The 17598-nt window shown below is 40.3% G+C and overlaps 1 protein-coding gene across 1 annotated transcript in view; it reads right to left on the reverse strand.

Moving 5' to 3' along the window:
* Positions 1 to 2509: 2509 nt before the first annotated feature.
* VIPR2 (vasoactive intestinal peptide receptor 2) overlaps positions 2510 to 17598 on the reverse strand; it is a 144730-nt gene continuing 129641 nt past the window's right edge. Inside the window, exons 9-13 of the mRNA XM_027841043.1 lie at positions 17461 to 17530; positions 15397 to 15488; positions 8981 to 9110; positions 8853 to 8894; positions 2510 to 4983 (exon numbers count right to left, since the gene is read on the reverse strand). Of these exons, the coding sequence (XP_027696844.1) occupies positions 4810 to 4983; positions 8853 to 8894; positions 8981 to 9110; positions 15397 to 15488; positions 17461 to 17530 (508 nt within the window). The 3' untranslated portion in view covers positions 2510 to 4809. The remainder of the gene's footprint in view (positions 4984 to 8852; positions 8895 to 8980; positions 9111 to 15396; positions 15489 to 17460; positions 17531 to 17598) is intronic.

The raw sequence follows: 17598 nt of genomic DNA on the forward strand, positions 1-17598 counted from the left end.
TCTTATAACATCCAGTTCTATATCATGAGGCTGGTCCCATGGGTCCCATGGTTGTCCCAGGGTAGCATTGTTTTTCTGAGCTGATTACAACTAATTCTATTAAATAAAACATCTCATATGAGTCAAGGGTTCCAGTCCATCTCATTGGCTTTGGTTTCTACATTGGAGAGACTATCACTCTGTCATAATAAAATCCAATTTTTATGTAACCCCAGTTTATCAAAAATGTGGATTTTATGAAAGTGACTTGTAATGAAGATCTGAAATCTTTATGGTCTCCAACTGCCCAGTTGCAGTAGTGGAAACACCTCTCAGAAAATGTGAGAAACCACTGCATGAAGGATAGGATGGGACTCTACCCTCATGCCATCCCACCCCCCAAGTCTATTCCATTGTTCTCATCAGTTTCAGCCTACCATGCCCTCATTGCTTACCTCAGCTCTCTGCTTGTCACTCCGTTTTGATAGGACCATGGTTCTGCTTTATGTTGTAATAATAGGGCTAATATTCTCCCTTAAATTCTTTGCCATGTAATTCTATCTTCTGAACACAACGTGAGACAGTCTTAATACAATTTCGTGGTTTTCATATAATTTTGTTCCCTCCAACTACCCTAATACTGACAAAGGTCTCATGAGTTACAAATATCATCTTTCCATGCAGGAATGTAAACAGTTCAACCTTAATAAGTCTCTTATGATTTCTCTTTCCTGTTTACCTCTTCATGTTCCACTTGAGTCTTGTATTGGAAAGTCAAATTTTCTATTCAGCTCTGGTCTTTTCATCAAGAATGCTTGAAAGTCCTCTATTTCACTGAATGACCATTTTTTCCCCTGAAGAATTACACTCAGTTTTGCTGGGTAGGTGATTCTTGGTTGTAATCCTATCTCCTTTGCCCTCCGGAATATTATATTCATGCCCTGCGATCCCTTAATGTAGAAGCAACTAAATCTTGTGTTATCCTGATTGTGTTTCCACAATACTTGAATTGTTTCTTTCTGGCTGCTTGTAATATTTTCTCCTTGACCTGGGAACTCTTGAATTTGGCTACAATATTCCTAGGAGTTTTCCTTTGGGGATCTCTTTCAGGAGGAGATCGGTGGATTCTTTCAATTTCTATTTTGCCCTCTGGTTCTAAAATATCAAGGCAGTTTTCCTTGATAATTTCTTGAAAGATGATGTCTAGGCTCTTTTTTTGATCATGGCTTTCAAATAGTCCAATAATTTTTAAATTCTCTCTCCTGGATCTATTTTCCAGGTCAGTTGTTTTTCCAATGAGATATTTCACTTTGGTTTCTAATTTTTCATTCTTTTGGATTTGTTTTATAGTGTCTTGATTTCTCATAAAGTCACTAGCTTCCAATTGCTCTATTCTAATTTTTAAGGAAGTATTTTCTTCAGTAATCTTTTGGACTTCCTTTTCCATTTGGCCAATTTTGCTCTTTAGGGCATTCTTCTCTTCATTGGCTTTTTGGACCTCTTTTGTCATTTGGGTTAGGCTATTTTTTAAGGTGTTATTTTCTTCAGTATTTTTTTGGGTCTCCTTTAGCAAGCTGTTAACTTGCTTTTCATGATTTTCTTGCATCACTCTCATTTCTCTTCCCAGTTTTTCCTCTACTTCTCTTACTTGCTTCTCAAAATCCCTTTTGAGCTCTTCCAAGGCCTGGGACTGATTGATATTTTTCTTGGAAGTTTTGGATATAGGAGCTTTGACTTTGTTGTCTTCTTCTGGTTGTATGTTTTGATCTTCTTTGTCACCAAAGTAAGATAATATAGTCTGACTCTTTTTGTGCTGCTTGCTCATGATCCCAACCAATTGCTTGAGTTTTAAACTCTTTGTTAAAGTAAGAGTCTGCTTCCAATGTGGAGAATGTACTGTCCCAAGCTTCGGGGGTTTGTACAGCTGTTTTCAGAGCTACTTCTAGGCACCTGAAAAGTGTCAGTTCTTCCAAGGTGGTATGATAAGGGGAGAGGTGTTTCCTCCTCTCCACTGCCACAACAAGCTCCACCATGCCAGTGCTCCTTCTCGCCAGTGCTCTTCCTCGCCTCAGGACCGCCCCTCAGAACTGTGACTCAGATCTAAGCATGGGCAAAGCAAGAGATTTCTGCCTTAGCCCTGGCAAAGAGATCATTGCAATCCCCCTCTGGTCAGCCACTCGATTCCCCCTCGGTCTGTGGGCCTGAAGCTCAGGGCACACTCTGGACTTGTGGCTGAGACCTAGCTTCTTCTCTCACCACAGTCACAGACTTTTCCCACTGACCTTCTAAGTTGTCTCTGGTGTTCCTGGGTTGAGAAGTCTGGAAACCGCCACAGCTGCCCGCGATTCAGCCCTCTGAGGCCTGCTCCAGGGTCTCTGCGGCCTGTGCACCCATGCCAAACTGCGCTCCTCTCCTAGCCTGGCACAATATACCTTTCCAATCAGCCATCCAGGTTGTCCTGGGCTGGAAATTTGTTTTACTCTGTTTTTTTTTGTGGGTTCTGCTGCTTTAGAATGTGTTTAGAGCCATTTTTTATAGGTGTTTGGGGGAGAGCTCTAGCAAGTCACTGCTTTCCCTCGGCCATCTTAGCTCCACCCCCCCAATTTCATGGTTTTCAAACTATGATTTAAGGGTTTTGTTTGCATGTGGTTATGAACTTTGGGATGGGTGCTTTCTGAAGGACTAGGTTGGGGGACTGGCAGAATTCAGGTTACCTAGCAAAGTTGAGTGCATAATCATGGTGGTGGTCATAGTATTAGTGAGATTCAGAAAGCCTTTGGAAGGAAAGACAGGAATTGGCTCATTCACTTGCCCTGCATTCTCCCATCTTATTAAGTGACTTGCTTATCACTCTGTCACTGTTTTTTTTTTCACTGTAAACTTTCTAACCCAGGAGGCTTGTTTCTTTTTTTTTTTAAACATTTTTTGTGTTATGGACCCCTTAGGCAATCTGCTAAAACTTATGATCCCTTCTCAGAATAATGTTTTGTAAAGAATTGAAGGAAATGCTAACTTTCAGTTAGAGGTTAATGAAAATAAAGATAGATTTTTTTTCCCAATCCAAGTTCGCAGACCCTTTGAAATCAATCCATGGGCCTCCCCAGGAGTCTTGACAGGTCGAGAACTCTTGCTTTCACCTCTGTACAAAGCAATTTTTTTCTTCTAAAAACAAACCAAGAACTGTAAGGCCACCACAGAACCTTGGGCAAGACTTGTCAGATTTCATTGTGTGTGATAAGGCCTTCAAAGACAGGGATGCCACCCATATAGCATAAACAAGGGTGCCCTTTACAGTGTCTACCCTTCCTACTGGGGCTGCTCTATGCTATTTCTTTCAGGTCAGAAACCCCCAATTCCTCTAGAACCCAGAAGTTCTGACTGCTGATTGCAAGTACAGTATTTATAAAATGAAACTGTGGACAACTCCCCTCTTTGTGCACTGTTCTAATAATTCTCCACTTAAAAAGCAATTTTGAAATGTGACAGAGGGGTTCAAAGTATCTCCTCCCCCATTACCACCTGTTTAGTTTCCTTCTTTGTTCCTTTGATATTGCCTTCATTTTTATTCTGGTTACTGGGATGTGGCCTATAACTTCACATTTAGGTTGAGTATTTAGGCTGCAGTTGACTTCTTACATAGGCAAAGTATGAAGATGCCTATGTGGTATATGATATGAGGAGGACTTTCACTCCCCTAGACTCTAAATATCTTATCTACCTGCCTGTTACAATGCCTAAAACCCCACCATTAAATATTTAATGGGAGAGGAGGAGTTAGAAACCCCTGTTTAAAAAATAAATACAAGACTGGCAGTACTTTAAGTACTTTTTAGTCATTAATACTTTAGTGAGAATTAGTTGATTAGATTAATTTTCTAGCTGAGAGAAAAACCATTTGGGGGTGAGTCAAAGGATAAATTAATTTTGTTGAAGAGAGGGGAGAGAGAGAAGTCTGGGATACTGGGTACTGCTTAGGAGGAGAAAAGCCTGGAGAGATTCCATAGTGGGGATACCCAGATAGCCAGGGCTCTGAGTGAGTGATAAGGAGGCAAGGGGTAAGTGAAGGTCCCCTGTGAGTTGAGAATGGGGGCCGAAAGTGAAGTTTGAGCTGTTTGATGGTTTTGCCTTTTTTAAGGTTCATTTTGATATTAGCCATGGGGTATATCATCATCTAAAAGCCAGACACCATGAATAAGTTGTCATAGCTGCCTTGTATGCTAGAGAGTAATGCCTTCTTGTAGGGCACGGATTTCATTGAGGTAGGTCTGAATCCAACCAGGATTTCTCATAGGTGAAGGGTCCCTTGTCTCCATGCTTAACTTAAAGGCTCGAGCAGAGAGGTTGATGAAGTCCTCACTGGGGTCAGTGGGAGACCACCATGAGCTGTGCTTCACAGGGCAGGATCTAGCTCCTTGACCCCTCTTGCTGTAGTTGAACAACTTTGACCTTTTTATCTCATGAATCACCTCCATCCCTTCTCTTTTCTCCTTGATAATGGGCACATTATCAAAGATCCCAAATGCACATACATTCTAGGTCTGAAGCTCTTTAAAAAAACAAACAAACTTAAATACTACAATTTAGCCATAATTAGCTTTCGGATCCAGATACGTGATAAACATCACATGAGAGTGCAATGTGAGTAGAACTATGTTAAAGCTCAAAGTGTACAGGGCTGAGCTTGCAGAACTAGGCCGTTCCAGACATGGAGATGGGGAGGGGAAGCGAAAGCACACAAAGCAGAGCTGAGAAATATACCACATTTGGCTGCATGGGATACAGTCTTTCATGGAGCTTTTTTAGCAAATATGGGCAGCTGGACGTTGTTGCTCATATCACTGTGGTTTCAGTCTGCAGGAAGGAGTGGGCTCGGGAATTCCGATGAAAATGTAGGATGCTTTCAGAGCCATTGCGAGAGATGGAAGAGCTGTGCAGCCTATAATCCCGGCTCATGGACTGGTTCAGGCATAAGCTTCGCCATTTTCTCTTTAGCTCAAATTGCACCTGTGGGGAAGGAGTGGAAAAGGGATGGACAAGTCAAAAATGACCTCGTGTTTAGTTTGTGTGGGCTTGTACAGATACATGCTGTCTCTCCCTCTAGAATGCAAGTTCTTTGAGGGCAGAAGCTACCTCGTTTATTTGTGTCTTCTCATTTCCTGCATCTACCACAGTGCCTAGAACATAATAGATGCTATGGATGCTTGTTGATGGATTGATGAAAGGAAGAGTGAGTTTGGGGGAAAGAGCCCCAACTGCGGTCAGAGGATCTGGCTTCAAATCCTACCTCTGTTGCATGTGACTTTGTGTAAATAATTTAACCTCCCCGGGCCACAATTTCCTTATCTATAAAATAGATGGACCAGGTGGCTTCTCAGGATGCTTCTAGATCTATAAATAGAACTTCACCTTGTTGTATGTGTGTCCCTGAAAAGTGTGAGCCCAAGGTGATCATTAAAGAAGACTTTGTTTCTTGGTTTAACCCCTACATTCAAGGCAAGACTCATTGCAGTCCCAGCTTTCCCCATGTTCACAATCAGGACAGTAATGGCCTGGTAGAAGTAAATGAAAGAGAAGATTAAAGGATGGGACATGATAACTGACTTGAAAGCTTGTAAAGGGCTGTCATGGAAGAGGGGAAGGGAAGACGATAAGTATTTATATAGCACCTACCCAGGTACCAGGGGCTGTGCTAAGCACTTTCCAAATATTGTCACAATTGAATCTCACAACCAGCTGGAGATGTAGATGCTATTATTACCCCCTTTTATAGTTGAATAAACTAAAGCAAATAGAGGTTAAATGATTCTATCTGGTGTCGCATGGCTAGTAAGGGTCTGGAGCCAGATTTAAACTCCAGTCTTAAGTCTTGGTCCAGTTCTCTATCTACTATGCCATTTGCTGTCCTTGTTGAGTCGTTTCAGTTGTGTCCAGCCCTTTGTGACCCCATTTGGGGTTTTCTTGCCTGAGATACTGGATTGTTTTGCCATTTCCTTCTCCAATTCAGAACGGAAGCAAATAGTGTGAAGTGCCACACAGCTAGTAAATGTCTGAGGTCAGATTTTAACTCAGGAAGATGCGTCCTCCTGATTCCAGGCCTGGTACTCTATCCACTCACTATGCTACCTAGCTGCCTTTATATGAAAGGGGGATTAGCACCCAGGGGTGTGCTGGAACCAGGTCAAATCAAACTGATAATTAAATTTTCAGTGTGAGCATTTATATCTTGGATATCAGCAAGCGTTATACCTCAATGCTTGATTTATTATTTTGTTGAGTGTCTAGACCTAAGAAAATAATGGAAAAATGTTAATAATGCAGATTAAACTTGATTACATTGTGTATGTTCGTATGTGTGTGTGTGTGAGTGTATCTTTTTTTTTTTTTTTGGAGAGCTGGTTGTTAACATTTACTACCACACTGCTGGATTAGACTTATTTTTCTTGACCCTAGAAGGGAACAATAGGTAAAAGCTTCATGGAGGCAGATTTTGGCTACACAGAAAAAAAATTTGCCAACAATCCAAGGCTGTGGAAAAGTTTAATGGGTTGTTCCAGGTCAGAGCTCCAGGACCTCTTGCCTCAGAAGAGGATTCAAAGGCTAGAGGATCACTGTTTTATTTAATTTTTTAATTTTTTAATTTATTTTTAATTTTTTAATTTTTTTAGGGGACCACTCTTTTGGTGTATTGTGGGGAAGATTCTTGTTCAGAGATGAGTTGGACTAGATGATCTCTGAGTTCCCTTCCAACTCTAAGATTCTGAACCAGAAAAATGAAGTGATGGGAAAGAAAAAGCAAATAGAAGGAAGTGGGCAGAGACTCTTCTCTGACAAGAGAGTGAAAAACTATGTGAGGGTCAAAGCTTTTAGTCACTGGAATTGAGGGAGATCCTTGAAAGTATCAAGTGGCACCATGGATAGAGCGCTGGACCAGAAATTCGAAAGACTCCTCTTGGTGAGTTCAAGTCTGGCCTTAGATACTCACTAGCTATTTGACCTTGGACAAGTCACTTCACCCAGTTTGCCTTAGTTTCTTCATCTGCAAATGAGCTGGAGTAAGAAATGGCAAACCACTTCAGTATCTGCCAAGAAAATCCCAAATGGGGTCATGAAGTGTCGAAGAGTCAGACACGACTGAAACAACTGACCAAAAAGAAAAATGAGTAGGTGCTAGGCCATTCATACAAAGGAAGATTAGATGAGATGGTTAATTTACATTTAAAATCTTTAAGTTGGATATAAAGCAGTATTTTAGAAAGCAAACCTTATGTTTATCATTTGTGTTTTCAGATAGGTCAGGTCAATTTTCCTGTATCAGGAGTGATAATTGGGAATAGGCTTTAAATGAATTAAAAGTCTGCAGGTTAGCCAAAGTGGAACTGAGGGATTGTTTCCTGAATGTAAGGTACTAAGGCCCATTTAGTTGGAAGGGCCCTCAAAAGTCCAACCCTATCATTTTAGAGATAAGGGTTTTGTTATTTGCCCAAGGTCACACCACCATTATCATAGCTAACATTTATATAGAGCTTATTCCAAACCAAACTTTGTGCTAAATGCTTTACAGTTATCTCATTTGTGCCTTACAATAACCCTGGGAAGCAGGTGCCAGTATTTTCCTCATTTTGCAAATGGAGAAACTGAGGCAAACAGAGGTTAAGTGATTTGCCCTCGGTCAAGCAGCCAATAAGCATCTGAAGCTAGATTTGACTTCAGGTCTTCCTGACTCTAGACACAGCTCTCTATATCCATTGTACCACCTCACTGCCCCATAAGTAGCAGAATTTGAACCTGGGTCCTTTAACTCTAAAGGCAACACTTTTTCAACTACATCATGCTGTTGAAAAAGTGTTGAATTTAGGGTAAGAAGACTCAGGTTCAAATGCAAAGTATGTTGTCAGACAGGATGCTGATGGAAAACATACTAGAGCTCTGTCAGAGATACAATGGGAAATGACAAATGGTGCTGATGGGGTAGGCAGATGGAAAGAAATGAAGAGCCAGAGAATATTTTAGATGGGGCAGTAGAGTGGTCAAAGCCAAGGGATAGAAGTGCAATGGGTAGGTAATCATTCTTGGGAGCCTGGGGTGTGGGTATAGCCTGTGTATATGCAGGTGATAAAGAGGGTGCCCACCCTGAATCCTACTGCCTCTAACACTTTTGCTTGTTGAGAATACTGAACTCTTCCTTTCTCACGTTCACTTTTGCATATTAAATAGCCACAGGCTGATTTCCACTATTTCATCTGATTAAAGGATGGAGCAAGGTGACAGCAGCTGCAGTGAACTGAGGACAGATGCTTATTAAAAAGCATGCAGGCTCTAATTAATTTTCAGCTTGAAATTTCCTGTTGTTGTCATGGGCCTGACAACCTGGCATTTCGGACTCTGTTGAAAGTAGTAAGGGAGACTATTTTGGTAACAGCATTTTACAGTGACTGAAGGGGAGGAGCATGTGACTTTTCGGGGCAGGGGTGGAGAAGGAGGGCAGTGTGGGTTTTCTGAATGTGACTTTGATGAAGATGACTCAGATGAGGAGAGAGTTATATGGAGTACCAAGATGGCAGTTGTAGAGTAAGGAACATCTAACTTTGCAAGTGGAATCTATTTTGAAATACCCTCTTCTTTCCTTCCCAGACAGTCCATTTTTTGTGTGTAGAAGCCAGAGCGGTATTTTTGCATCTTTTTGATGACTTAATATTTTATTTTTCCCCAATTACCCACAAAAAACAATTTTCAATGTGGTACTCTTAATAAAAAAGCCAGATCCTTTTGATATGGATGGGCATTTCGAGCATGATTGAGCAAACATTTTAGGAACCCAACTGAGAAAGTTAAATTTTTACCCATAAAGCCTGAGAGAAAGGCAAAGGACTTACTTCACTGTTCAAAAAACAGTACAGAACTGCAACAACCAGGCCCTGCAAATAGGAAAAGGGCATCAGAGGTTATGAGGCTAAACATGAGAAACTTTGACGAAAAGAAGGGGCTCTGAGGATAACAGTACCTGGAATGATCCGATACATAATTCAAACAGTATTTGATATTTGCTGGAGATGCCAATAGGAAATACAGCAAAAATCATGTAGTGAACTCCAAACAAAGGGATGAGCAGCAGTGTCGACTTGGCGAGTCTCCTAAATCAGAAGGAAAGAGAAGATGTTTAGCTAGCTGTCTCTGCAGGTTTCTTTTTCTTTTCAATGCATCCTGAATACAGTTTCCAAATTTGGTCTTCCCAAGGCACATTTATAACCATGTAATTTCCTGGCTCTGGAAGCTTCAGTGTTTTTCTAGCACTTTGGGGATAAAAATTAAACCCCTTAATTTGGTACTTACAATAAGGGTCCTACCTAAATTTCTAGACTGATTTTCATATGACCCCTCCTCAAACATACTATGCTCTGGTCAAACTGGCCTACAGCCCCTGCTCTGAGGGCCATGCACAAACAGTTCACTGGGATGGCACTAAAGTTTTCTTACCTCCTTTCCTTGGAATCTCTAACTCCTTTCCACGATCAGATCAGTTTCTACTTCCTACAAGAAGTCTTACATGATCTACATATTAGTTAGTGTCCCATCTCCATGTTAATTTTTATTTGTATACATTTTGGAGTTCCTTATAATAGCTAGCACTGATAGAGCCCGTTAAGATTGGCAAAGTGCTTCACAAATATTATTTCATTTTATACTCACAACAACCTTGGGAGGGAGGTGCTATTATTATATCCATTTTTACAGATGAGGAAACTGAGGTAAACATGTGACTTGCCCAGGGCCACACAACTATAAGGGTTTGAGGCTAGATTTGAATTCAAGGTCTTCCTGACTTCAAGTCTAGTGCTCTATCCACTATGCCACCTTATTTGGTTATGTCCTGTCATACTCTTTCCTCCCTCTACAGAATATAAGCTCCATAAGAACAGGGACTATTTTATATTTTTCTTTCTATCTTCAGTGCTTAGCATAAGAATGGGATATAGTAAATGCTTTTGGATTAAATGGAATGGAATAAATTATGGCTTTTAGGGAGGTAGCAGAGTTCAGTGGATAGAAACTGAGGTTTTCAAACTGACTTGGTTTCTGTGTGATTGGTGGTGAGGTATTTAGAACTATCTGGCCTCCTGTATCTCATCTCTACAATGGTAATGCCTACATTTTAATTACTATTATTGTATTTCCTGGTGATGCTCCTGTGTGGATGAATATGAGAACCTCATGGAAAAGCATTAAAAGTCTGAAAAGGAGCTCACCACTTTATTGGTGAATGATAGTATAATATACGGTATAATTCTCCATTCTCTTATGTTTATGGTTCATAGAACCAGAGCTGGAAGGGACTTGCAAGTCATACAGTCATGGTTCTGGAGGTGGGAGGGTTTTCAGAGATCATATAGTCATAGGATCATAGATTCAGAGCTGGAAGGGACCCCCGAGACCATTGAGTCCAGCCTCTTCACTTTATAGGTGAAGCAACTGAAGTTCAGGGAGGTTGAAGGACTTGCTCGATGTCACCTAGGTAGTAAGCCTCAGATATGGAACTTAAACCTAGGTCTTTGGAATCTAGAGTTGGTATTCTTTCTACTCTACCATGCTGCTTTCCTATGCTTTGCCATGGCACCTAGAACTCGGAATAAATTGTAGCCTCCTATAGAAGCAATGGGATGCAGTGGAAAGAATGCTGCAGGTGAAGGTGAAGGGCTTCAGGTCAAGTCTGACTCTGCTGTTTGGACTGTAGGAATGGTTCCATTTAACAACTCTGAACCTCAGACCTTCCTGTATAAAATGAGGGAGTTGGGCTAGATGACCCACAAGGTCCTTCTCAGTTCTAAATCTATGATCTTATGATATAAAGGGCAGAACTGTAATACAAGTGTAATCCCATTAGTGTTCTTTGTACCAAAGCCATTTCCAAGTTCCAATAAGAGCTTTGTAAATATTAAAGCACTATGTAAATGTGAGCTATCATTATCACCATCATCCTTATTATTCCCGGCAGCCAGTCTGTACAAAGAATGCTTTATTGATCTAATTTAATGGAATTTTATATGGCAACAAACAATCCTGTATAGCAAATGCCTTTTCGGACCTTTGTCTATGAAAAAGTCACTTCTGAAAGTAAAGAAAACCCTTTCATTTTATGTTAATTTATATTGCATTTTTTTTGATGGTGGAGGAGAGAGATGGGAAGTGTGGGACTAAGCTTGAGCCGAGATGTACCCACTGTTTCATGTTTCTCTTGTCAAGTTGCACTCATAGAATGGCTATGACTTGCCCAGTGTTATATAGGGACTTAGCAGCAGAACTGGAATTTGAATCCAAATCCAGCAACAGGTCCAGTATTTACTGGCTGGGTGACTGTTATGCAACCCAGTTAATTTGGTTAAGCCTCAGTTTCCTCAACTACAAAATACAAATAATGACAAGGCCACTATCTACTTCACATAGTTATTATGAGGTAAGTACTCTGCTGACTCGAAATACCACAGAAATGTGAATTGTTATTATTAGCATCACAATTTGTTTCTAAAATAAAAGTCATCATTCTCCTAAGATATCCATGGGTCTATCCTTGCTCATAGGATGGACCAAAAGAAAAGGTCAGCAGTAAAGCTGCGCAAGAGTTACAAAAAATCAAATTTCAACTTAAAAGGGCAACCAGGATGTCAACATTTATGTTTTCCCTGAAGCTCCAAAGCCATGTCTAGGAGTCCTGAGAACCCTATACTGGCCATTTCTTTCTAAATTCATTGCCTTGACTGTAAAACAATTTAAATTTAGCCCTTGCTTCATGGATCCATGTTCTATCTTTAGGTCTTACCTATCCATCACTCTCTCCCTGGCTGCAAACATGAACATGTTTTCCAAGGATACTGTCCTCTCTAATGGTAGGATAAGGTAGGATAGAGTACAGTGACTTTTTCCTCTGTTCTTTACTCATTGAAATAGGCTCAGCATAGCCCATTCAAAACCATGTCCTATGCATGTAGGAGGAATTTGGAAGGTCAGGAATTTGAGTGTATGTAAGTTATTGTTTATCCTGAGACTGTCAGCGTTGCAGCAAACTGTGTAAAACTAAAATAAGAAATGCATTGAATTTTCCTGGTGTTCGTATGGGATCACTTATGTAAAATGGATTGGAATTCTGTTCCAGTGCTAAGGGACAGCATCTCTTAAGAGCTCTGATTATTAGAGGATGATCACTCTCCTTAGGGGAAGGGACCATACATCTCATACAACCCACGATCTTTACTGGTCCCATTCAGCACAACCTGACTGACTTAAAGGGAAACACATTTAATCCACTCAAGCTGTTTGTAGTATATAGTATAATTTACTGTGGCTTATTGTTTTTGCCCCAGAGGGTAATGAATCATCCTCACAAAAAAATTCAGTGATTTTATAAATTGCGCTCAGTCTCTTGGCAATAACAATTTTTCTGCATCCTCAGTCTGCTCCTTCCACTCTCTGAGTACCAGGAAGAAGCCGGGATTCACATGTGGACACAAAATATGCATCCTTTTTTGTCCCTAAGCTCTATTATGTTGAGCTGAACTAATGACACTGAAATATATCTGATGTCTTGAGTTCTATTTCTTTTTCTCATTCTCCAAGGCTCAGAGAATAAGTCACTGACTGATCATAGACTTTAGTTGGCTGTGTGGTAGCATGAAGAGAAATTTTGTCAGTGGATTGCTACCCAAGAAGGCTTTTCTCTTTTTCAGTGAAGACATGATTGGGAAAGTTCATTGCCTCAGGTCATCACTCAGTGAAGAAGTCATTCGGGGTTTTCAATAACTAGACAATAATTGGAAGGTTGGAAAATGCAGGACCAGTATGGGACCTTTCCTATTTAAAGTCTCCACAAAATCTTTCCCAATTCCTTCTGCTGAATGTCATCTCTCCTTTTTCTGAATTCTCACTTGAAGGGGTGTGTAGTACAGGGAGAAATTGAAAAATTGCAGGTCAGGGGATACTTCTGCGGTTAATTCAACAGAACCTTCAGGAAATACCTATGTGGTTGATTTAACCTTGGGGACTGGTAGCCACAGAAGCCCAGGAATCTCGTCTAACTTTTACACTAATTGGCTATGTAATCTTGAGGAAATCACTTTATTTCTCTTTACTTCAGTTTCTTCACTCAGTTGCCCCATTTGTAACATGAAGATGGGGTGGCAATGTGTCCAATTAGCACCTGGCTCTGTAACTTGCCACCTGCCACTGCCTTAGAATTTCCTATGGCACTGAGGTAGCGACAACCACATTCAGGTAACTGGTATGTGCCAGAGGTAGAATCTGAACCTGGATGCAGGTCCTACTGACTCCGAGTCCAGGTTTTTATCACTGTGCTATATTACCTCCCAACATAAAGGTGATCTTTGCCTATGTAGATTATGAGAATACTTGGAGAAATATATTTCTTCTTTTAGCAGAATAATCATTGTTCTGAGCCTGTCAGTTATATTTACAAGCACCAGCCCATGTGCCCAAGATGCAGAAGGAATGGATAATTTTTTCTCCTTTCTATTTCTATCTAATTAGGCATTTATCCATCCATCCTACAAATATTTATTGAATACTTACTATGTAGAAGACAATATGCACTGTGCTAAGTGTTGAAAAAGAAAAGAAAATACCTAATGCCATCCAAGTTTTACAACAACCATGTGAGTTAAGCAGGACAGGTATTATTGGCATTTGACAAAGGAGAAAACCAGAGTTTGGACAGGTTAGAAACCTTGCATGAGGCTATCTAGTAAGCAAGTGGCAGAGCTGTGACTCAGACATAGCAATGAACTGACAGCAAGGCATTATTCTTCCTCTGATATGCCGACTCTGCTGGATGGGATGCACACAAGTTTCAGACCTAACAGAATTTCTTCAGTGGAATGATCTTAGATAGTTCTTTGCAAATCTGGCTTTATATCATTTTAGAGATTATCACAGCCTTCAGGATTTGGGGTTATGCTTTCAAAATAATATTTAGACCAAGAGAAAAAAATCCCTAAATATCCCACCACTTTTTTTTAATTACACCAGCTTGGGAAAATGGGAAAAAATCCAAGTTCACTCTCTTAGAGAACTTTATCTGTTTTCTTCCTTGGAGCCAATTTCACCCCCACAGTTTGATAGTCTGAGTCATACTCATTAGGAACCATCTCTTTTTCATTATCAATACCAAATAATGACTCTTCTAGTGGGAGGCTTTCCATTCTCTGAATTTCAGACTCTGACTTCTGGTGGCATTTTGGTTGGGGGCAGGAAATGAGGGATTGAATGTAGCATTAAGGCAGCCTCACGTTTCTGAGTCCAAAAAATTTAGAAATTCCTCGCTGTTACTAAGCTCAGTGTTAATTACTTTAGAGTGACTTCAGAGTTTTATCACCATTGCTGATTTTCTGGTTCTCTCATGGCAGGTGCTTGGAAACCTTGAACTCTAATCTACATGTGGTTTATCCCCTTGGTGGATCATCTATAGCCACATAAAATGTTTATGAGCACCAGCTTTATTTTGTCACCTGCCAGGTTTCTAAGCTTCTTCCCCCATCATCCTGCTAGTGAGGTCTCAAAGGCAAACATTTTAATTTAATTCAAAGCAAAGGATTGAAATATAAAGTTGGAGCCCAAGAGGCTTATTAATCACTTGACACATAGATGATTTGTGACAAAGTTGGTACTAGAATATAAGTCTTGGCACCCAATCTAGTACTTTCCTCCCATTATACCACATGACTGCCCTAGTATTTGAGGAAGGGGTTCTTCTGTCCCAAATAATTTTTCACTTTTCAAAATCAGATAGATATGATCTATCCATTCTCTATTCTTAATGTATGCCCCAGGAATTCCCTTTTTTAATCAGTGTGCTGAAAAGTGGAGGAAGGTTGCTGGGATTAATTTAGATCACATGCAAATTATCAATTAGTACAGTCATGTATATATGCAAGCATATTAACATGTGTGTAGATATATTTATACATACACATATCTACATAATCTCCTCTACAAGATACATATACACACATGCATAACATGTATACACGTATATGTATGTATGTGTGTATATGCATGCATGCATGTAAAATCCAGTGAGGTCCCAGTTATTGTGACTAGGTATCACTTGTTCACTCCTCCTTTCTTCTGAGACTTGGTAGAGGAATTGAGTCTATTATCTCTTGCTCTGAGCCTCAGTTTTCTCATCAGTAAAATGTGGGGACTGACACCTTCCATTGGCAAGATTCTGAATAGGCTGAATATGCCTATGACTTGGTGAAGTAAGTCTGATCCTTGCTTCAGGTGAGATAGTCTCAATTTTTATGTCATAGAAGCTTAGTGTGAAAGGAACTCCCCATGGATAATTTTTTTTGTCCTTGCATTTGTTCATATGATTTCAAAACACACACATATGATATATGTATTTATACTCACTTGTACTGTGACTGATCATTGCCTCCAACATCTGGAGATCTTAACTTCTGCAGTAAAATTCTTATGATACTAATGAAAAGGATAAAATTCACCTGCCCCAAAAAGAAAGATTTGTAAGTAATTTTGATTCCTTGCTTCTGTTGTCTGAACACTGAGAATGCCTCTGAAAGGTGGATCAGACTGTTTGTTAGTGAAATTTCCATGTTCAATACCCCAAAGAAGTATTTCTACCAAATCACATAGGATTGTCTTCCTTCCTGCTTTGTTTATTTCTCTGGTCTTAACCCACACAAGATTCTAAGAACTCTTTCCTCAGGGATGACACTATCATCTTTAGAAAAACGATTTTATCTGATAAAGAAGTACACAATGAATACTGGTCCAGGGCATGGGGAGGACAGACGAAGCTCTCAATGTGATAAGACTGAAGATGTGGAAAAGCTCTCTTTCTCAAAAACATCTTCCTCATTTGCCCATCACAGAACATTACACTTGTACCATCAGTTACCTCTTTGGTGATTGTCCTCTGATGACTCCAGTTGAAAGGTAAAATATGTGATGTGCAGAGTAAAAGTAAAAGTCGTCCTTAGCCTTGGGTAGGGACGAATTAATCCAGTGTGTTTGTCAGTCACTTAACAGGGCCCTAAGGGGATGGGATATGGGCAGGTAACTTTTAGCGTTATGAAGATGTCAAGAAAGGCCTGCAGATCATCCGATGGTGCACTGGAAAAGGCAGGACAAAGTAGGATCATGTCGGAGGGACTCAACAGCTAGGGCCTTGTAAGGGTCCTTGATGCTGGATAGAGGGGAGCTTGGGACATTAAAAAATGTCTGTGTGTCTGTGTGTGGGGGAGGAAGGGTCACTGAAAGTGGAAGTTGGGGAGGATCTCAAGAATGGCTTCTTACTCTAGAATTTTACCACAATCCCCTCTCATTTAGCCTCGACACTACTGATCTTCAAATAAGATGAAAGATCAATGTTCTCACAAGAGTACCTTGACTATCCAGTGGAAAAATAATCCATTGGCAGCAGAGCTACCACCACTTGGGAATGGTTTGCTCTTCAGTAAAGTGAAGGGGAGTGTCATACAACTATTACACCATATCATCTTCCACCCCTTCTCTCCATACCTCTAGACTCTACTTTTCCTTTCTATAAGGGACAATTGGGAAACTGCCGGCCTTGACTTCTAGCTCCTTGTGGACCCCATGAGGATATTGGGCATGGCAGCAGTTTATAAGAAGTGTCAGGGAGAAGGGGAAAGGGTATATCTTAAAATTGGTAAAGGGGCAAAGGGGCCTAGAGTTTTCTTTTCAAGACTTGATTTGCTTTTTAAACCATCCATCCAGGCACTGAAGACAGGGGGTGTTGGTGGCAGAAGATGGGTACTTTCATAGAGATAGATACAACAAAATAAACAGTTGGAAGAGCAGAGAGGGGAGAGGGAGAGGACAAGGACTTGTGGGGAATTTAGAAAATTTCATTCTGCCTGTTTTGTGGTGGGCTTTTTAATTGCTCATTATGAGAAAAGGGCAAGAACGAAGACAAATAAGTTAGAATCTTCAATATCTTCCAGTCTATCGATATAGTCATGTCACAAGATGAAGTTCATCATTCATCATGATTTACATTTGTAACAATGCTGGCAAACTGATTCCTGAAGGTGAAGCACACATCAATGGACATGCAATTAAAACCTAAAAGCAAGTACATAGATTCAACTTGACTCTAATTGCCCTTAAGGTTTCCCCTCTGAGCTAAAAGAACACACTTTCTTCCTTCCACCCTCCTCTTTGCTCACAGATGAAGAATCCTCTTGGTCCTTCCTTAAACCACCCACTCTGACTTCTCTAATGGACAAACCATCACTTAAATAAGTCTAACTAGAGTTTTACAAGGAATGAGTTCAGATTGCCTGGGTAACAGTGAAACTCAGGTAAGGTGGCTTCCTCAGCAGTCTATATGAGATTAGGGTAATGTTTAATAAAAGAATAATGGGTTTGTTGTCATCTTAAGCCTGTGAATCTATGGAGGATATGTCTTTCCATCCAGAGTTTACTTACGATGATAGAAATTAAAATTGGTATTCGTATCACCCACCAGGGAACATTATGTTCATTTGTATCCCAGCAGCTATGAGAGTTTGAAAGAGAGAAAGAGAGAGAGAGAGAGAGAGAGAGAGAGAGAGAGAGAGAGAGAGA

Source organism: Vombatus ursinus, unplaced genomic scaffold (assembly GCF_900497805.2).
Source record: "Vombatus ursinus unplaced genomic scaffold, bare-nosed wombat genome assembly UNPS02014852.1, whole genome shotgun sequence".
NCBI classification, from domain to species: Eukaryota; Metazoa; Chordata; class Mammalia; order Diprotodontia; family Vombatidae; genus Vombatus; species Vombatus ursinus.